This window comes from Garra rufa, chromosome 15 (genome assembly GCF_049309525.1).
Source record: "Garra rufa chromosome 15, GarRuf1.0, whole genome shotgun sequence".
Classification (NCBI taxonomy): domain Eukaryota; kingdom Metazoa; phylum Chordata; class Actinopteri; order Cypriniformes; family Cyprinidae; genus Garra; species Garra rufa.
This window is the reverse complement of record NC_133375.1, coordinates 39,928,418-39,951,637: the sequence shown is the minus strand read 5'-3', so window position 1 is coordinate 39,951,637 and position 23,220 is coordinate 39,928,418. Positions and strand designations below refer to the sequence as shown.

At 30.3% G+C, this 23,220-nt stretch overlaps 1 protein-coding gene across 2 annotated transcripts; it reads right to left on the bottom strand.

Moving 5' to 3' along the window:
* Positions 1-10,838: 10,838 nt before the first annotated feature.
* tmem230b (transmembrane protein 230b) lies at positions 10,839-22,011 on the bottom strand. 2 transcript variants are annotated; one of them, XM_073819569.1, is made up of 4 exons: positions 21,816-22,011; positions 21,114-21,219; positions 19,720-19,845; positions 10,839-11,620 (listed from the first exon to the last, which is right to left on the bottom strand). In XM_073819569.1, exons 2-4 carry the CDS (start codon positions 21,192-21,194, stop codon positions 11,480-11,482), a joined length of 348 nt encoding a protein of 115 aa, XP_073675670.1. In that variant the 5' UTR covers positions 21,195-21,219; positions 21,816-22,011; the 3' UTR covers positions 10,839-11,479. The 2 variants fall into 2 exon arrangements, with proteins under 2 accessions (XP_073675670.1, XP_073675671.1); XM_073819570.1 differs by having other exon boundaries at positions 21,114-21,215.
* Between the last annotated feature and the right edge of the window lie 1,209 nt (positions 22,012-23,220).

Below are 23,220 nucleotides of genomic sequence, written 5' to 3'. Positions count from 1 at the left end.
AATTGTGAGATAAAAAACTTGAATTGCAATAAAATGTCAGAAATGTGAGATAAAAGTTGCAAATGCGTGAAAAAGTCATAATTGTAAGAAAAGTGGCAAAAAAGTAATTATTGCAAGAAAAAGTCAGAATTGTGAGATAAAAAGACGAAAATGCCAGAATAAAGTAACAATTGTGTGACAAACTCAGAACTGTGTGAAAAAAAGTCTGAAGAGCAAGTTGTAAAAAAGTTGTAAATGCAAGAAAAAAATCTAAATTGTGAGATATACTCAGAATTGCAAGAAAAAAGTCAGAAATGTGAGATTAAAGTCGCAAATGCAAAAAAATTTTTTTATTGTGAAACAAACTCAGAATTGTAAGGACAAAAGTTGTAAATGCAAGGAAAAAGTCTTAACTGTGAGATACAAAAATTTGAACTGCAATAAAATGTCAGAAATATGAGATAAATGTCACAAATGCAAGAAAAGGGCGTAATTGTAAAAAAAAAGGCAAATAAAAAGAGTCGTTATTGCAAGAAAAAGTCAGAATTGTGAGATATAACGTAAACTCTGAGCTCTTGTTTTATTTCATAAAATCAACATTAAAAGTAGAAAAAAAGCTGCTGATAATTTCAAAATAGCATAAATTGGAGTTTCCCTCGAATTCTATTACTTCCTTCAGGCCACAATATCAACCTCCTCTGAGATTCCTGCTTTCATAAAGCTTTGTGCAATAAAATATCATTCTGTACCTGGATAAACACCAACTTCTTGTCTTGGTAAGGAGTTAATAAGGGCTCATTAGATCATTTTCCCTATTGTACCAGATTTCTCGCATTAACAGCCCTCAGGGAATGTTTATACCGATCTGTACCTGCTTTATACCACTTATTATGATGGTAATCATGGCTAACAGAAACCAGACCGAACAGCAATGGTGATGTTGACAAGTGCAGACCAGCCAGTGATGGTGAAGCACAACATCTGGGATCGCAGGAAATCTTAAGTAGCATCTTGGCAAGAACCTGGTGCAAAACAAGTCCGGAAATATAACTTGATGACATGATATGTCTATTAAACTCCTGTGGGAGCCCCGCTGCCAAAGACAGCTCAAGTGGCTTTGATTTCTCTTCAGTGCAGATCATTTCGACTCTCAAATCCAATGAAACTACCACCACCCAGGTAGATCTGTGAGGTAAAAGGCTCAAACCTGGTCTTGTGACTTTGCCATGCATGAACAAGACATGATTTGTATTACCCTGAGCCCACACACAATAGCTCCATTTATAGATTGCAGAAGCACTAACAAACATAATCTCCTTCACATTCATTCTTTTGCTTTTAGCTGCAAAAGCCTGGTCTGATAAAGTCTGAACTAAAAGAAAAGTACTAAACGAAGGTCAATTATAGTGAAGACGTGATGATGTAAAGCAAGTTTATACAACATACTGTTGATGAAAATTTGAAATAAATATGCAAGCTTGTTTCTGCTGCTGAATACAAATAAATAGGTAATTGTAACTTTTTTATTTTACAATTCTGACTTTTTTCTTGCAACTGCATGTTGACATATTACAATTCTCGTAATTGTAGCAAAATGTCAGAAGTTGTTACAAAGTCAAAATTGCTAGATAAAAAGGCACAAATGCAACAAAATATGTAAAAAATTGTGAGATATAAAAAGTCAGAATTGTCAGATAAGTTGCAAATGTGAGAAAAAGTCCGAATTGAGAGAAAAAGTTGCAAATGCAACATAACTGTGAGGACAAAGTTCAGAATGCAACAAAAAAACTCAGAATTGTGAGGAAAGTCCGAATTGAGAGAAAAAGTCATGAAGGCAACAAAAATTTAGAATTGTGAGGACAAAGTGATATAAACTCAGAATTGAGGAAAAAGTTAAAATTGCGAGATAAAAAGTTGCAAATGCAAGACAAAAGTGTGAAGACTTGTAAGATATAAACGTAGAATTCCAAAGAAAAAAGTCGGAATTGTGAGAAAAAGTTGCAAATGCAACAAAAAACTCAGAATTGTGAGGGCAAAGTTGGAAATGCAAGATATAAACTCAGAATTGAGGAAAAAGTCAAAATTGCGAGATAAAAATCTGCAAATGCAAGAAAAAAAAAGTGTGAAGAATTGTGAGATATAAACTTAGAAATGCAAGGGAAAAAGTCAGAATTGTGAAAAAAAAGTCGCAAATGCAAGAAAAAAAGGAGACAATTGTGAGACATGGACTTAGAATTGTACGGAAAAAAAGTCAGAAATGTGAGATAAGTTGCAACTGTGAGAAAAAAAAAAAAAAGCCAATTGTGAGAAAAATTCACACATGCAAAAAAAGTCAGAATTGGGAGCCAAACTCAGAATCGTGAGGAAAAAAGTTATAAATGCAACAAAAAGTCTGAATTGTGCGATGTCGCAAATGCAAGAAAATATTCACAAATGCAAGAAAATATTCACAAATGCAAAAATGTCAGAATTGTGAGATATACAGTAAACTTTTTTTGAGGGAAAAAAGTCCAAACTGTGAGATAAAAGTGGCAAATTTAAGAAAAAAAAATTATTGCGAGGGAAAAAAAATAAATAATCAGAATTGTAAGATATAAACTCAGAATTGCAATAAAGTTCCAAATGCAAGAAAAAAAGAACTAAGAGCTATGAGGTTGTCATTCAAGGGAATATGCTTTTGTTGAAGAGATAATTTATAATTCCACTCTTTTGAGTTTTTCTTTTTTTTCTTCAAACAATTGTATTTAACAGCAGGAATCCCAGTGATAAATTACATTACCCATAATTTTGCAGAGAAACAATCAATCTGAAAATATGACAAGAAAATTATGCCAAAAGAACACTTTAATGCTGACCCACATCCATGTAGCACATGATGTGATCCAATAGTGTGATTTCCCTAAGATTATTATTACTGAATCCATCATTAAGATGTTTTTAACAAATCTATAATACTGACTTCTCCACTGAAAATGTCATCTTGTCTGTTCTTACAAACATGCAGCTTTTGACTAAGATGTTAATTGATGGACTGGAGTGGTGTGGATTACTGTAATGTTTTTATCAGCTGTTTGGACTCTCATTCTGACGGCACCCATTCACTGCAGAGGATCCTTTGGTGAGCAAGTGATGCAATGACACACTTCTCCAAATGTTCTCTTAAAGAAACAAAATCTTCCACATCGTGGATGGTCTGAGAATGAGGACACTGAACAAGATGCTGAAAAAGTGGGCAGACAATGTTGCACTCTCTAGCAATACTTGCTTTAGCAGATACCCCTAGTTATTGCTCTGAGAAGGACAAACAGAAGAGAACAATAAAATGCTTAAAGGTATCAAGATAACAATGATGACATTTGCTATCCTGGCGACCTTTGCTCTTACAACAGCTGTGTGTATCATCACAACAGTGTCTAATGTGGGTCAATCATATCTGATTCAACAGCGTATAAGAGCATAAGCAGAAGGTGATTCACTAAAGTGCATTAACATTTGACCCTCACCGCTCGCTCTAGTCCAGGTTAAGCCATTCACTTTGACACTGTTAGGCATGACCCAGTGACCAAAGTATACCACAAACTAATCCAAGTGCAACTGGTTAATCAGCTTTAGTCAGCTTCCGCAACAATATGTTTGGCAAACAGGAATTGTAAAGACTTTTTTATTCGCATATAGCTCTTTTATCTCTTGATATGGCCTATCAGGTGATGGAAACTATAACAAAACATGATAAGATTGCCTATAAAACCACTAAAGATCAAATAAATCCAATGCATGAACTAGACTAGAAGGCCACACAGCTGATAGAGGTCATATGAGGTAATGATGTATAATAAATCCTTATAGACAGAACAAAAACAACACAATCTGCTCTAAATAAACAAGTATGATTCAAATAAAAACAAGGCATGGAAAGAAAAAACGTTAATTCAGAGATTTGTGTTTGTCAGAAGTTGTCACCCATGCAAAACCAAGAGTTAAATAAAAAATAAGTAAATAAATATATATTTAAAAAAATATATATATTATATAATATAATATAGAGATATAATAAATATAATATATATATATATATATATATATATATATGAGTATATATAGTAAATATATAGTAAAATATATATAAATTAATAATAATAATAAAAATAATAATAATATACAAACACACATACTCAAACTATATTAATTGCGGTAACAAACTTTTAACTTATATAATAGAAGTTTAAATATAAGAGAAGTAATAATAGCCTGCTATAAAATAAAATGAAGTATATAATAATAATAAAAATAAAAATATATATACACATACAAAAACTATATCATCATTTTTTAGATAATAAATATATAATATATTAATATGTATATGTATATTTATATTAAATATAAATATACAATATAGTGTAAATGTTTTTAGAGGCTGATAATCATGTGAATCCAAAAGTTAAAATAAATAAATAAATAAATAAGCAAACACACTTTTAGATATTTGAATGATCTATTACCTATAATAACAAATAAATATGAATGTTATTATAAATATTTTTTATATTAAATATATAATATATTTTTATGTATATTTACATTAAATACAAATATATTTTTATATTTTAAAATATATATATTTTTTAGATTTTGACAACCATGCATGTGAAAACAAGAGTTGAATAAAACAAACAAGCAAACACATTTTAAGTAAAAATAAATATTTTTTATATATTAAATATATTTATATTTTATACAAACAAGCAAACAAACATTTTGGTTACAAGTAAAAAATAATTATTTTTTAGATATTAAATATATAATATGTTTATATGTAAGGAATAATTGACGACGGGCCGTAGAATTCTTAGAAAATAATGCACACCCGAGGTGGTGATGCGGTCACGACGCGAAGCGGAGTGGCCGTTACAGCTCGGGTGTGCATTATTTTCGTAGAATTCTACGGCCCGAAGTCAATTATTCCGCTTATACTACAGTTACCACACCTCAAGACATCGATCAAGTGATATATTTCAAGACATTCGTCCGGTTTTTATCCTTAAAACGCTATTGTGAGTAGGATTAATTTCTTACGCAGCCCATTCAACAGCTTCGTTGCTGGTTCCAAAACGTCATTTTAGACCTAGTAACGATGCTTGGGCTGTTAATAGCAAAATAATGCCGTTAATAATGAAGTTTAGACAGACCGAAAGACAAGCAGACAGACGGAAAGAGTGAGGGAGAGAAACTAAGTGTATGACTTTACCTCTCTCACGTCTGTCTCTCAAGGGTGACTGGCAGCATCGTCTCTACTAACAGTTAAACTTTAAGTTCATTTTCTTCAAGACCACGCCGTTGTTACCTCGCGTGTGAGAGCTGTCATGTCGTTTTTAAGTTGTTAATCGTCAGAGCAGCGCTAACAACATTAGCGCGAATGCTAACGCAAGTGCAAACTGTAACGTTATGTGTGTGCGTCTGTGAGGTGAGTGAGAGAGGGCGAGAGAAATAGAGTTTGTGCTTTCCGTACATAATAAAACGTAATATATTGTGGGAAAAAACATGGAAATAATCTGTCGTTTTTATCCTGATGTTTACTGTATTTATTAGTTTGGCCAGTGTCATTGTGGGTTTTAGTTATTTTGCTGTTTTGGGCTGTAAGGACCTTTGAAATAACTGAAATGTATGGCGAAGTGATATAGACATGCACTGCGGTCTAAAGCTGCCTGGAACTACGTTCGCCGTGCGTTTCCCTGAATATAATGCACACCTCTAGAACGTTCGTCAGCCAATCAGATTCAAGCATTCAACGGCCCTGTAGTATAAGTATAGTTATATTAAATATAAATATATAATATAGTGTAAATGTTTTTAGATGCTGACAATCATGTGAAACCAAAAGTTAAAATAAACAAATAAATAAATAAACACATTTTTAGATATTTAAATTATCTACTACCTATAATAAATAACAAATAAATAAATATTAATATTATTATAAATAAATAAATGTTTAAATAATATATATATATATATATATATATATATATATATATATATATATATATATATATATATATATATATTTACATTAAATATAAATATAGTGTAAATGTTTTTAGATGTTGACGACCATGTGAAGCCAAGAGTTAAAACAAACAAACAAGCAAGCAAACACATTTTATATTAGTAAAAATTAAAAAAAGATATTAAATATAACATTTATGTATATTCATATTAAATATATTTATAGTAAATATAAAAATACAATATAGTGTAAATGTTTTTAGATGCTAACAACTATTTGAATTACCTATTACCTAATAATTTCTATAAATATAAACATTTACACACTATTCTACATTCATGAAAAAAGCTACTTGAATAAAGTGCCCTTTCAAATATAACAGTATTACTAATAATAACCTACTATAAAATAAAAAAAAGGAGTATTTCTCTAATGCATTTGATTTTTTGGAGGTTTTAAACAATCTCTTATGCAGTTTAATGAAGATGTCAGTATTGGACAAGACTGATATCCAGCATGTCCAGCTTTGGCCACACAGACAGACTGCGTGCTGGTCATTGTTCTCATGAGAAACACTGGACCTCACATGCACCATAGAAAACACACTTTTAAACAGAAATAAGCCTTGAAGGACAAAACATGCACCTGAACAACATTTTAAGATGTTGCATGCAAGACACAAGCATTATAATTCAACCAGAAGGCGCAAACATATGACATATGAATTATGTATGTTGACAATAACATCTGCTGGCGAAAACGATTGCAATATGTCTACTTACATATGCATGTGTGCGTGTGTGTCTATTACCTTTTGGAGGCACTTGACTGATGATTAAATGAAGGTGTCACTCCATCAATGCTTTAAGCTTTTTCCTTCACTTGAAAGTTGGGGGATATTCCGCAAAAACACTTAAAATATTCTACTAAAAGTACTTTAGGTTTAATATTTTGTCAATGTTACTATGAATCCCGCGGCTCTTTAAAACTTGACGTACTTTGCTGGTCAGGAGAGCAGGTTTGGTTCCAGCGCGGAAAGCGTAAGTTCCATGGGTTTGTTCGCACGTTAAACCTGGCGTTTGTTGTTGTTTGGCGTCCATTCAGATTCTCCTCCAAACTGAAGTGATTGTGTGAATATCCTCCTGATGTGTGTGAAGTTTACTGCGGTCTGTAGAGTGTCTCAGTTTTAGTCCAGTGAAGTTTGTGCGGTTATTCACATGATTGTTTCGCGTTACAAGCGCAGACAGTGTGAAACACGCTGAACATTGTAGCGCCGCTGCTGCTGTTCTAACACACACACGCCCCTCTCTCTCTTTCTCTCTCTCTCTCTCTCTCTCTCTCTCTCTCACACACACACACACACACACACACACACACACACACACGTTGGGTTTACATGTTTTATGGGGACATTCCATAGGCGTAATGGTTTTCATACTGTACAAACCGTATTTTCTATGGCCCTACACCTAAACCTAGCCCTCACAGGAGATTGTGCACACTTTTACTTCCTCAAAAAAACTCACTCACACTCACTCTCTCTCTCTCTCCTCACTGTAAGATGAAAAAAGTTTTGGCCATTTGTCAAGTTAATGTTTGAAGCACAACGTAAAATAATTTTATTTTAAAAGATTTTTGTTATTATAATGTGATTATATGATTATATCTGAAATATTTGTAATTATATATATATATATATATATATATATATATATATATATATATTAGGGCTGTCAATCGATTAAATTTTTTAATCGCGATTAATCGCATGGTTGTCATGAGTTAACTCGCGATTAATCGCACATTTTTATCTGTTCTAAATGTACCTTAAATTAACACTTTTTAAAGTTTTTAATACTCTAATCAACATTGGCATGGATGCTTTAAGCAAATATGTGTTTATTATCAGTGAAACCATACTTGACTAGACTAACTTGTTTCAAATGTCATAGATGTTTTTCAAATAACTTGTTCATGTCTATTAGACACATGAAAAAAAGAACATAGAAACACCAGGTTCCCATTACTTCTCTTTCTTTGCACTGAGCAATTTACTTACACAAGCCTGTTTACATTATTTGCAGGACAGGGCAGCTCACTTCTTTTGAACATGCAAAATCTACATTTATTATTACATTTGTTTGCCTCTCGGTGCCCACATACTGTCATTTGATGCAGCCAAGTTCTCAACAAAACTGTTTCCATTGTTTTGATGTAATATTTCTGTTATCAGACAACCAAAGTAATATGAAATAATAACTGAAAAAAAATCCTGAATTATGATCATGATTCAATCGCTGAAAATAATCATTTACCGGCATCTGGACATAAGTCACTATTCCCTGCATTATTTTCGTTGTTTTTAACTTCCTGTTTGAATGCCTTCAGGATCCTTTGACTTTTTAGGAGTTTAGCCATTTAAAGTTATGTGATCCCAAAAACCTGCTTCTTTTATGTTTTAATGTATTGTTTTGGTTATAATGTACTGATTGGAGAGCCTGGTCTCATGCAAATGCGCACTAGCACGACTTTCTGTTTCTATTTGGCGTGCTATTAACAAGCTGAAATTAACTTTGGCGTACATATGATATGCAATTATGCATGTGTTTGACGTGCATTTAATACGCCGTTTTCGCGTGCATACTCGTATGTGGCTTTACGCATCAACCCCACAGCAACAATCCTAACGTAGCCCGACTCCGCTTGCATTCATTAAATATGGCAGAAGTGCCGGTGTACGCAAAAGGATAAAATACAGAAGTACCTGCGTACCGGCCCACTTCAAGCACTGGAATGAACATAACATCTGTTTTAACCGAAAGCGCTGCTCCACTGCCGCTCGCTGAACAGAGCAGACGCAGATATGAAGAGAGGGAGGTGCGCGCGCATTCATTGGGAGACCTCACGCACGTTCAGCAAAACCGAAGAGCCTCAGAAACTATATTGGGTTTGTCCAATTATGTGTTTATGTATTGTTGCTAGACACTTTTCGCTAGGTTGGCAGCACTGCATCCATTTCTTTAACTATGGGCTAGGTAGTGGGTCAAACAGAAATGCGCGCTGCGTTAATCGCGCGTTAATAAAATTAGTGCCGTTAAAATGAATTTACGTTAACGCGCGATTAACGCGTTAATTTTGACAGCCCTAATATATATATATATATATATACATACACTACCCTTCAAAAGTTTGGGGTCAGTAAGACTTGTAATAGTCTTTAAAGAAGTCTCTTATGCTCATCATAAAGGCTGCGTTTATTTGATTAAAAATACAGAAAAAACAGTAATATTGCAAAATGTTTTTACAATATAAAATAATGTTTTTTTATTTTAACATACTTTAAAATAGAAAACTGATTTTTTATCAGCTGTTACTCCAGTCTTAAGTGTCACATGATCCTTCAGAAATCATTCTAATATGCTGATTTATTATTAGAATGATCAATGTTGGATAATATCAACTGCCAAATATATTTTGGAACCTGTGATTTTTTTTCTTCTTCAGGATTCTTTCATGAAGAAAATAAATATATTTATAATAAATATATATTTTTGTTCAGATTGATAGATAATAATTTTTAGAGCAAATAATTAAAAAAATAATTAAAAAAACAATTAAATGATTTATTTAATATATAATGTATTATAATTATTTAATATAATGAAATATTTGTAATTATTATAATAAGGAAATTATATATATATATATATATATATATATATATATATATATATATATATATATATATATATATATATTTAAATATAGGATAAATAATACATATAATGTTTGGAGCACAATGAATATAGCGAAAAAATAAAATAAAATATGGCTGATTTTTACAAACAAATTATCAAAAAGAAAAACAAAATAAAATTGGTTAATTAAAAAAATGTATTATTATAAAATATTTTTAATCATAATAATAATTATATAAATATATATAAATGTATAATATATGTACATATATTTCTAATAAATATACTAATAAACATCTACAATAAATATATATTTTTGTGCAGATAGCTAAACAGATACCTGAGATACCTGATAACTGATATATAGCTGGTTTTTTTACAAACAAATTATCAAAAAGAATTAAAATTTGGCAATTTGTCTATAGATTTGGAAAATGTAGTATATTGGAGGTTTATTTGATGTTTATTTATATTTCAGAATTTCACATCTCTTTTTAATGGATTATTTGATTCATTTTATACTCGGTACATAAAAATGTGAAGATAATTTTTTTTTCTAACATTGTTTTCTTTTCTAACTCTATACCGTTCAAATCTTTGAAAGAAATTGTAAAATGAATACTTTTATTTAGCAAGGATGCAATAATTTGATCAAAAGTGAAGATAAAGACATCTACAATGTTACGAAATGCTGTTCCTCTGAACTTTCTATTCATTAAAGAAACCTGAAAAAAATCTACTCGGCTGTTTTCAACATAATAATAATAAATGTTTTTTGAGCAGCAAATCAGAATATTAGAATGAATTTCTGACTGATCATGTGACTGGAGTAATGATGCACAAAAACAGCTTTGAAATCACAGGAATAAATCCTTTTTTAAATATATTCAAATAGAAAAGAGCTATTTTAAGTAGTAAAAATATTTTAATATTTTTTACTGTTTTTGCTGTACTGTGGATCAAGGAGATTTCTTTAAAATACACTTTCATAACTGTCATTTTTAAAGCAAATGTGTTTGTCCACACGGGGGCGCAAGTTGACCATTAAAAATAACTAAAGTAAATGTAATTTTATTTTCAGGGCTTACCTTCTTTCCTAAAAACTGACAATGGCCTGAGAGGCTTTTCAAATGCAATCATGATAACCGCCAGCCTTCATTTTAAAACAAGTTATTTATTCATAAAGCAGAGAAGAGTCTGTAATGGCAATAAAATCAAATGATTGAAAATAAGTTAAATCCAGTGGCATGACATTAAACAATAAAGATGACAACTTTGCAATTGTGCTATATTCACATCATACACAAATGTATTTAAATTTAAAATGAAACCTGTTTGCTTTTAACTTAAAGAATGGATTGAAACAATAATGTTAATGTGTTTTCTCAAAAAAATATTGAAAATAACTTCATTCATGGCAGATTTGAACCCTAGTGCAATCCATCAAAAGAGCTGCGAAATATAAAACAGCATGTGGCATGTTTTGAGTAGTTTTTCTTGCCACAGGCTTTGCTTGTTGCAACAACCTGAAACTCAATACAGCATCCTAATATAACTAAACTGAGACCTGCTTGCATTACAAATAATGCCATTAAATATGATTTTCATTACTTGAAAGCCAAGTCATCATACTAGTTTATGACTTCAAATCCCTTCCGAGTTTATAAAAATGTTCAAAAATGAGACTGTCGAGTCATTTTGACTTGGCAGACATCAGCGGCGGTTCTGTCTCGCTGCAGGAAAACCAGGTACAAAGCTTTGTCAGATCAGCCGGCTGACAGCTCGTCCCCGCCGCTCAGTCATCAAAGTCAGGGATGTCATCGTAGGAATAACCGCGATAACCCTTGGAGGCGTAATAGGCGATGCGCAGGTGGTAAAACCCAGGAAGAAAGACCAGGATTCCAATAATCAGGACTGGGAGGGTGCGATCGCGGTGCTGTGAGTGACAGAAAGACAGAAATGTTGACTTCAAGAGCTTGCCAGGTCAAAAGCGTGCAAAAGGTCATTAATTACTGTCAAAAATAAAATGTTTTCTGACTAAGACCTCGGTCTTTCATACAATGATCAATCTGGAGTGCATAGACATTTTTATTCTCCTTTTCTGCTCAAATATGGCCCATTTCAGAGCATTTATTTATTTAATGCAACAGTTTATTCATTTTAATCGATTATTTTCACTACCATTCAAAAGTTAATGTAATCACCAAGCCTGCATTTATTTGATTCAAAGTACAGCAAAACATTAACATTTTTAATTATTTTTACTATTTAAAAAAACTGTTTTCTATTTGAATATATTTTAAAATGTAATTTATTCCAGTGATCAAACCTAAATTTTCAGCATCACTACTCCAGTCTTCAGTGTCACTTGATCCTGCAGAAATCATTCAAACTGTTTTTATTTTTATTATTATCAATATTTTTTTTTTGTCACATCTTTTTCAGGATACTTTGATTAATAGAAAATTAAAAGAAAGCTAAAGGAGATAGATAGAAAAAAGTACAAGATTTATTATTATATAGTGTTTTATATTTATTTATTATTATTAAATATTTGTAATTATTATAATAATCGGTAACACTTTAAAATAGGTAACACTTATTCACTATTAACTATGACTTTTCCTTCAATAAATTTCTAATTTGCTGCTATTAATAGTTAGTAAGGTTGCTGTTAGGTTTAGGTATTGGGTAGTACTAGGGATGTAGAATAAGGCATTAATATGTGCTTAATTAGTACTAATAAATGGCCAATATTCTAGTAATATACATGCTAATAATAGTGAACAAGTGTTACCTATTCTAAAGTGTTACCTAATAATTACATAAATATATTTATTTATAATAAATATTTGCAAGAAATATATATTTTTGTGCAGATAGCTAAACATAAACATTCATACTTGATAATTGATATTAAGCTGGTTTTTACAGATAAATTATCAAAAAGAATTCAAATGTTTTTTGTAATATTGTAGGGCTGGGCGATATGGCAAAAAAATGATCACAATAATTTTTTTCATATCAGTCGATATCGATAATTATCACGATAAATGTCAAATCTTTATATCTATCAATTTTAAAGGCAGATTTTTACTCCTGAGTGAAAGAAAAACCAGACTTGGGGGACCATACTTTCCAAACAATGATCAATTGAGGTAGAATACAGATTAGAAAATTACTAGTAAAATCAACATCAATAGAATACAATATTACTAATATTAATAGAATATATAAAACGTTTTTATGAAAAAAAATAAGAACTGTAATATGATACAACACCTGTAACATGGCTCTGACTGTAAATGCAGAGTTGAAGTGATTTTTAAGTATATTTATCATTCAACAAAAATAAGAACAGACAAATCTTTTCAGCATGCCAATCCCTTTGTGCAGCTGATTTAACACATTTTGTAAAATGTCTGACAATATAAATAAAAAAAATAATGGCTCAGGGCTCTACGCTTACTTTTCTTGCTAGGAGCAATTTTAGGAGCACATTCTAAACAATAATCAAAACTCTGATAAAAAAAAAATTAGCCTTCCTATTACGAGGTGATATTTGACTCCTCAAAGTGATTCACAGGGGAATTTTGTTTTTACCTTTTCATATGTTTAACGAGGCTCAGAGGTGACATATGTGCAATCAAAATCATAAATTCATGTTGAGATTTATGTTTTAAATAGAAAATTTGGAATACAGAAATATTAAAGATATAAATAACTGAACAGATCTGCCAGCAGATGGCGGCAAGACACTGATTTAATTACTGAATCATATCGTTCATTTGATTCGTTCGAACGGATGATTCATTCGGGAATAAAGCAAGTGACTCTCTTTATGAATGGGAAATTGAATCATTTCACTAGATTCGTTTAAAAACGCACGTTCCATTCATAAACGAAACACTGCTGTGTTTGAAAGGAGATGCGCGCAGTTGTGTCTTGTTTCAGATTACTTTTGACGAAGAAATAGAGCAAAATCAGGCATAGTGTTGTAGTTAGTCATTGTAATTCACTTAATAATAACTTCTTGTTTATTTAACTGCTGTATTAGATCAATATCTCATTTACAAACTCCCTTAAAAATTATTAAAAGCTGTCACTCATCTTAATTCGCGATATCACAAAGCTTTATTATAAACAACGACGCTCTCTTTACTGCACAATCAGTCTCTTATTTACACTCTCTCTACACTTTATTTATGAATGGATTCGTCAGATATGTCTGTGATACATTACTCAACGTTGCAAAGAGTCGCACGTACTAATTTCTAGTCGCAAATGCGAGTGAAATGGTCTCACTGTAGAGCCCTGTGGCTGTAAACTAAATACTGCGTGCGGCAACCGGAAATGCAGGCTGCAAAATGCCTGCGCAGCGTTACGCATAGTGCGTAAACATTATCGAGCGCTTATCGAACTGTCATTATCGTTTTATCGGAAAAAAAAAAAAAACAATATCTTGATAATTATCGTTATCGAATTATCGCCCAGCCCTATAATATTGTAATGAAATATCTCTCCATTATTTATCTTTGTGCTCAACAAAAAAAAAAAAAAAAAAAAAATGTTTGAAGCACAATGAATATAGCAAAAAAAATATTAATTAATTAAACGATTTATTATTATATAATGTATTACATTTATTATAAAATATTTGTAATCATTATAATAATTATATAAATATATATATATTTATTTATAATAAATATATATAAATTTAATAATACATATTTATAATAAATATATGCTTTTGTGCACATAGCTAAACATAGATATTCATACCTGATAGCTGATATATAGCTGGTTTTTACGAACAAATTGTCAAAAAGAATTCAAATGTTTTTTGTAATATTGTAATGAAATATTTTTTCATTATTCGTCTTTCTGCTCATTGTAAGATGAAAAAAAGTTTTGGCCATTTGTCACTATAGATTTGGAACATGACAAAAATAATGTTTGGCGCACAGTGAATACAGCGAAAAAATAAAATAAAAACAACTAAAAGATTGTTTTATTATATGATGCATTATATTTATTTATTATAATGAAAATTATTATAATTATATAAATAAATATGTGTTTATTTATAAGAAATATGTATATTTCTAAAAAAATATAATAATAAATATATAATTGTGTCCAGATTTGTGCAGAAATCATTCTAATATACTGATTTGCTGTTCAAGAAACAGTTTTTACTGTCATTATTATCAATGTTTATCTTTTTGTTATAGTACATCTTTTTCAGGATACTTTGATTAACAGAAAGCTTTTTTTGGGGGAAAAGAAATGATAAAAATTAATACTTTTATTTAGCAAGGATGCTTTAAATTGGTCAGAAATGATGATAAAGACATTTATAATGTAACTAAAGAGTTCTATTTCTGATCAATGCTGAACTTCATAGTAATCAAAGAAGCCTGAAAAAGATCTACTCAGTTGTTTTCAACATATTAATAATACATCTTTTTGAGCAGCAAAACAGAATATTAGAATGATTCTGAAAGATCATGTAACTGGAGTAATGATTTTTGCTTGGTTGGAACAGCAGCTACGCTAATTATTTCTCTGTTTGTTTCTCTGTATCTGCCACAATATTGATATTCCATGGCAACTAGGAATTACACAAGATTCAGTCTGGATCCAGAACACCTGAGAAGAGATGATGCCAATCCTGAAACAACATACAGCACTACCAAATTTGGCCATAAGTTTAATTGCAACATATAATCATTTCTGTTAATAGGGTTCATCATCTGTTTGATTACATGATTAACTGATTTTACCATACATCTCTACCATATGTGACCCTGGACCACAAAACCAGTCTTAAGTCGCTGGGGTATATTTGTAGCAATAGCCAAAAATACACTGTATGGGTCAAAATTATTGATTTTTCTTTTATGTCAAAAATCATTAGGAAATTAAGTAAAGATCATGTTACATTAAGATTTTTTGTAAAATTCCTACTGTAAACCTATCAAAATGTAATTTTTGATTAGTAATATGCATTGTTAAGAACTTAATTTGAAGATCTTTAAAGGTGATTTTCTCAGTATTTTGATTTTTTTGCACCCTCAGATTCCAGATTTTCAAATAGATGTATCTCGGCCAAATATTGTCCTATCCTAACAAACCATATATTGCTTATTTATTGAGCTTTCATATGATGTATATATCTCAGTTTTGTAAAATTTAACCTTATGACTGGTTTTGTGGTCCAGGGTCACATATGTACATCAATTTGACATAGTCACCACTAGTAAGCTACTTTTACTAATTTTCTATAAAGCTGCTTTGCAACACTTTGTATCGTGAAAGCGCTATACAAATAAACTTGAACTGAATTGAGTTGAATTAATGATACTAAGAATTCAAATATTTTTTTCTTTTTTAAAGTTCACAATTATGATGAATGCTGAGTTAAAAAGCAAATTTCAACCTGACTTTTTAAACTGTTTAAATATGTACATTTTTAAATTTTGTTTTATTTATAGTGCACAATTACGAGGAATAATATCATGAGGAACTTTTAAATTATTATTATTTTAAACCCAAAATTATTCATACCCCTGGCAAATTCTGACTTAAAGTTACTTTTATTCAACCAGCAAGTTTTTTTTTTTGACCGGAAATGACACAGGCTTCTCCCAAAAGTTAATAAGACGATGTACAAGAGGCATCATTGTGGAAAAAAAATATTTCTCAGCTTTTATTTACATTTGAACAAAAAGTGGCATGGCCGAAATTATTCATACCCTTTGCAAACTGTCACAGTCTATGGGAAAATCCAAAGTTCTATACCATTCCAAATAGTCCAAGCTGTTCTAAAGCATCCTAATTACCCGGATTCATTGGTAACAGCTGTTTTAATCAACTCAACAGGCTTTTCTATTGATTATTGAGAAGGGTATAAATAAATATGGACATGCCACATTTTGTTCAAATGTAAATAAAAAATGAGTAATCATTTTTTCCACAATGATGCCTCTTGTACATCGTCTTATTATCTTCTGGGAGACACCTGTGTTATTTCTAATAAAAAAAAAAACCTTGCTGGTTGAATAAAAGTAACCAAGTCAGAATTTGCCAGGGGTATGAATAATTTCGGGCTTGACTGTATATACGTATATACACATATACATTTTCAAGTGCTTGCTTTTTTAAGAGAAAGCTCTAGTCTGGATTTCTGTGATCTAGTGCACTGATCAAGCTGCATTAGCTGGACTAAGTGAAGAAATAGTGCAGGCCACAGACAGAGTGGTTTTTAAGAGCGCCGTTACTAAATATGTACAACTGGCTGGAGGATTAAACTGTACATCAGGTGCTGCTGAGATGCCACACACTGAAACACTTCTACAAGTTCAGTGTAGGATGCTACTGACTAAATATCTGACTGTCTGAATATGATGGTAATGCATTTAGCTGTAAAATTGAATCAGAGACTAGAGGAACTGTGCTTCTCACATTCCGACAGATTAATTTCATTCATTTCAAATCTTCTCAAATCATTTGCGATAACTTGATAAAGATTTTTTTTTAAATAATTTGGATCAATACATTTTCTGAATTGCTTTGACTGATTCGTTGAAATAATCTGACCCAAGGGAACGGCCTCCAGGCACATCAGGACAAAAAAGTAGAAACAGCATAAATTGTATACTCAACAGATACTATTATAGTTTCTTAATAATATTTAGTCATTATTTATTTATTTATTTAATTTTTCTATTTTAATTTTTTAACCTTACTTTTTTATTTTATTAAGTTTATGTATTTAATTAATTTAATAAATTATTCTTTATTTCAGTTTTAGCTATTTTGGTACATCAAATGACAAATGATGCCCTGCCAACTAGCTAAAATAAAATACATTGTCATTTAAAAGTTTGGGATCAGTAAGACTTGTGATGTTTTTTAAAGAAGTCTTTTATGCTCATCATCAAGGCTGCATATATTTGATGAAAAATACAGAAAAAAACTGTAATACTGCAAGATGTCATTGCAATATAAAATAATGTTTTTTTATTTAATATGCTTTAAAATATAATTTATTCCTGTGATGCAAAGCTGAATTTTCATCAGCTATTACTCCAGTCTTAAGTGTCAAAAATCATTCTAATGTGCGCATTTATTATTAGAATTATCAATGTTGAAATTATAATTTTTTTTGGAACCTGTGAATCTTTTTTTAGGATGCTTTGATGAAGAACAACATGTATTTAAATATATAAATCATATCTAACAATGCAAATCTATGCTATGACTTGTTATTAATTTAACACATCCTTGGTGAATAAAAGTATTAATTTAATAAAAAAAGTTAAGTATAAAAATGTACTGACCCCAAACTTTTGAACAGTAGTGTATATTGTTAAAAAACCTTTTTATTTGAAATACATTTATTTCATTGATCAAAGAAAAAAGTATTACAGGTTCCAAAAAAACATTGAGCAGCACAACTGTTTTCAACATTGATAATAAATCAGCATATTATGATTTCTGAAGGATCATGTGACACTAAAGACTGAAAACGCAGTCTTGATGAGCATAAGAAATGTCTTTAAAAACAATTAAAACTTTACTGATGGCAAACTTGAGCGGCAGTGTATGTTTAAGGTCATTTTACATTTTATTTTGGTTAAAGTTTCAAATATATATATATATTTTAGTTATCTATAACAACCTAAAAATATAAATAAAACAAATAAATAAAACAAAAACCAATAAAATGAAAAGAACATAAAATGAAACAAAAATATAAAAATAAAAGCTACTTAAAAATAGTAATAAATAGGAATACATTTGTGACCCTGGACCACAAAACCAGTCATAAGGTTAAATTTTACAAAACTGAGATGTATACATCACATGAAAGCTCAATAAATAAGCTTTCTATTGATATATGATTTGTAAGGATAGGACAATATTTGGCTGAGATACATCTATTTGAAAATCTGGAATCTGAGGGTGCAAAAAAATCAAAATACTGAGAAAATCACCTTTAAATTTGTCCAAATTAAGTTCTTAACAATGCATATTACTAATCAAAAATTACATTTTGATATATTTATAGTAGGAATTTTACAAAAAATCTTCATGGAACATGATCTTTACTTAATTTCCTAATGATTTTTGTCATAAAAGAAAAATCAATAATTTTGACCCATACAATGTATTTTTGGCTATTGCTACAAATATACCCCAGCGACTTAAGACTGGTTTTGTGGTCCAGGGTCACATTTTATTCTTAAAATTTTCTATTTTCATTTTACTTAAATATTTTTAAATAATTTATGTATTTAATTACCAATAAAAAACAATAAAATTACAAGAACATAAAGTAAAATGAAACTGAAAATATAAAAATAAAAGCTACTTAAAAACAGTAATAAATAGGAATACATTTTATTCTTAAAATTTTCTATTTTCATTTTAATTTTACTTAAATATTTTTAAATAATTTATGCATTTAATTACCAACAAAAACCAATAAAATTACAAGAACATAAAGTAAAATGAAACTGAAAATATAAAAATAAAAGCTACTTAAAAACAGTAATAAATAGTAATACATTTTATTTTTTTAATTTTCTATTTTCATTTTAAAATGACAAGAACATAAAGTAAAATGAAACTGAAAATATAAAAATAAAAGCTACTTAAAATAGTAATAAATACTATAATTGTAGTATAAAAAGTATATACTGCAAATAATAATATTATAACACTGCCTGGAAAGCACAATAAGGCTATGGCTATGGTATTTTCCTCTGCTGTACTTTTAACTTTCTATAATGTACATTGCATATTGTATTTATGCTGCAGATACCCCTGATGACCATGTGGCTGTTAGCATTATGTAAATCAAAATCACAAAACAACAGACCAATGAAACCAAATTAATGCACAATAACAAATACATAAGGAACGTGTCTAGAAATCTGATTGAGAAGCTAATAATGGCACAGTCTGGCAAGGCAGAACATGAAAGCAATGCATGGAGCTGTAATAATGTGCTACGACACTCACATCATTAACTTCAAAGTATCCTGCTAACAGGAGGGATCCGATGATGATCAGAATAGAGCCAATGAGGAAGAGACCTGTTGCCAGGGCGATCGCTTTATAAGGGACTTTGGGTGGACTTTTCTTAAACTGAGAAGAGAGAGAAAACATTGCTTAATATTACAACACATAAATGCAGAATTTCAGTCACAGAGCAGTAAACGGATAGTTATAATTACTGCAAAACTTTGGAAAGTCGATTTTCTGCGCTGATTTATATGTGGTAAATAAGAGGGATCATACAAAATGCATGTTATTTTTTATTTAGTACTGACCTGAATAAGATTTATAAATTATAAAAATGACCCTGTTCAAAAGATTACATCCCCTTGATTCTTAATACTGTGTTGTTACCTCAATGATCTACAGCTGTTTAGTTTAGTAATAGCTGTTCATGAGTCCCTTGTTTGTCCTGAACAGTTAAACTGCCTGCTGTTCTTCAGAAAAATCCTTCAGTTCCCACAAATTCTTTGTTTTTTTTCAGCATTTTTGTGTATTTGAACCCTTTCCAAAAATGACTGTATGATTTTGAGAAACTTGGGACAACTGAGGGACTCATATGCAGCTATTACAGAAGGCTCAAACACTCACTGATGCTCCAGAAGGAAAAACCATGCATTAAGAGCCAAATTTAACTTCTTAAATTTAAAGATCAGGGTAAATTTCACATATTTTGGCTTCTGGGAAATAGGTAAGTATATTCTGGAGCTTCTGATGGGCAGCACTATATGAAATAAACATGATATTTAGGCAAAATAAGAAAAATGTGCACATCTCCATTCTGTTCAAAAGTTTTCACCCTGACTCTAAATGCATTGTGTTTCCTTCTGGAGCATCAGTGAGTGTTTGAATCTTCTGTAATAGTTGCATATGAGTCCCTCAGTTGTCCTCGGTGTGAAAAGATGGATCTCAAAATTATAGTAATTGTTGGAAAGAGTTCAATACACAAAAATTATGAAACATCATAGCGTTTGTGGTACCTGAAGGATTTTTCTGAAGAACAGCGAGCAGTTGAACTGTTTAGCACAAACAAGGGACACATGAATGACTATCACTAAACAAAAAAACACAGCTGTGGATCATCCAGGTAGGAACACAGTATTAAGAATCAAGTGTATGTAAACATTTGAACAGGGTCATTTTTGTAAATTAACCTTTTATTTTCTCTCATGAACTATATGTAAACATCTTTTATGTTAAATATCTTATTCAGGTCAGTATTAAATAAAACAATTACATGCATTTTGTATAATCCCTTTTATTCTGATAAAATAATTAACATTTTGCAGATTCTGCAAGGTGTGTGTAAACTTTTGACATCAACTGAGTGTGTAAATATATCTATATATTTCTCTCACCTGGAGATCAATGTATCCATCATCATCACTGGCTAGTTTGGAGTATCTGACTTCACTGTTTAAAGTGTTTCGAGCTGGCATCTTCTCTTCAGTTTATTCACTCTGACTTAAAAGTTCAAAAGCACATTAATTTAAAACTTCATCATACACTTGAAAAAAATGCTTTTCTTACTTAGATTTTTTTTGCCTTGTTTCCAGCCAAAATATTTAACAACTCTTAAATCAAGAAGGATTTTCTAGACAAGTAAAAGTTTTTTTTTTTGTTTTCAGAAAAAACAAGTCCAAATTAAGTGAGTTTTTGCTTAGAATAAGTAAAAAATCTTATTTCAAACTGAAAACAAGATTATTTTTCTTACCACATTGGCAGATTATTTTGCTTGTTTCAAGCTAAAATGCACTTAATTTTGACTTGTTTTTTTCTGAAAACAAGACAATAATTTTTACTTATCTAGAAAATCCTTCTTGATTTAAGACTTTTTAGATATTTAGACAAAAAATCTAAGTAAGAAAAGCATTTTTATCAGTGTAAACACGAATGAAAACAATGAAGTATACATTGAATCTTGGTGTTATCTATTACTGAATTAATATATCAGGTCGAACATTCAATAATAGTCATGCAGTACTCCATGTTGAAGAAATATTTAACGTTAAATATATAATTGCCAATGTAAACGTTTACCTTGTTTTGCTTGTTCTTACCTTGAACTTGTTTATGCAGCTTCAACTGTCTGCAGACGATTTTCCTGTAGTACAAGTGACAATAAAAAGTATCTCTGTTTGCGTTTTTAACGCATTTAAGTAATTTGACACTATATTATATATCAGCTTGTGACAGTCGCACACTAGATTATTGTTTTTAAACCTAATGCTTCCGGATATAAAAACACGCATGCGCTCTCTTCTGGTGTCTGGCAGGTTCATCTCAAACTGCGCATGCGCATTAAATACGTTGACAATACAAACCACATGAGGGAGCTCTCTCATAGAAAAACATGTATTTCTCGATTACCACGTCTTTGGTAAGTGAGTTTTATAAAATATAAATAGTGGATTTAAATAAAGAATTTAAAAAATTATTTGGAACTAAGAAAAGAAAATCAGAAGATGATGCTTAAAACGTAAATAGAAATATAGCGTCTTTCATCATCCATGAAAAATAAGAAATCATTACGACCAACACATCAAATAATATCTATCATTGTAACCCTGGACTAAAACCAGTCTTATTTAGCACGGGAATATTTGTAGCAAAAGCCAAAAATACATTGTATGGGTCAAAATGATCAATTTTATGCTAAAAATCATTAGGATATTAAGTAAAGATCATGTTCCATGATAATATTGGCGATTTTCTCAATATTTAGATTTTTTTGCACCCTCATCTTCCAGATTTTTTGGTTTTTAGCTGTTTCTTGGTCAAATATTGTCCTTTCTTAATATTCGACATCAATGAAAATCTTATTCAGTGACCCTTATGACTGGTTTTGTGGTCCAGGGTCACAAATATTGCAAATAAGTTTAATTACTGAGATTAATATGAATTTTCCAATTATTATTTTTCAAGTTTTCAAGTTCAATCTTGAAGCTAACATGTAAGGTCACATTTGTGACCCTGGACCACAAAACCAGTCATATGGGTCAATTTGTTGAAACTTATATATCATCTGAAAGCTGAATAAGCAAGCTTCCATTGATTTGAAAATCTGAGGGTGCAAAAAAATCTAAATATTGAGAAAAATGCCTTTAAAGTTGTCCAAATGAAGTTCTTAGCAATGCATATTTCTAATCAAGAATTAAGTTTTGATATATTTACAGCATAAAATTTACAAAATATCTTCATGGAACATGATCTTTACTTAATATCCTAATGATTTTTTTAAATAAAAAAATAAAAAAATAAAAATTGATCATTTTGACCCGTACAATGTATTTGGGCTATTGCTACAAATATAATTTGTGGTCCAGAGTTGCATATTTTCATAAATATTGCACAAAAAATATAAAATATAACATTCATTTAAATAAAAAAATTATACATATATATAAATATATATAAATATATATATATATATATATATATATATATATATATATATATATATAT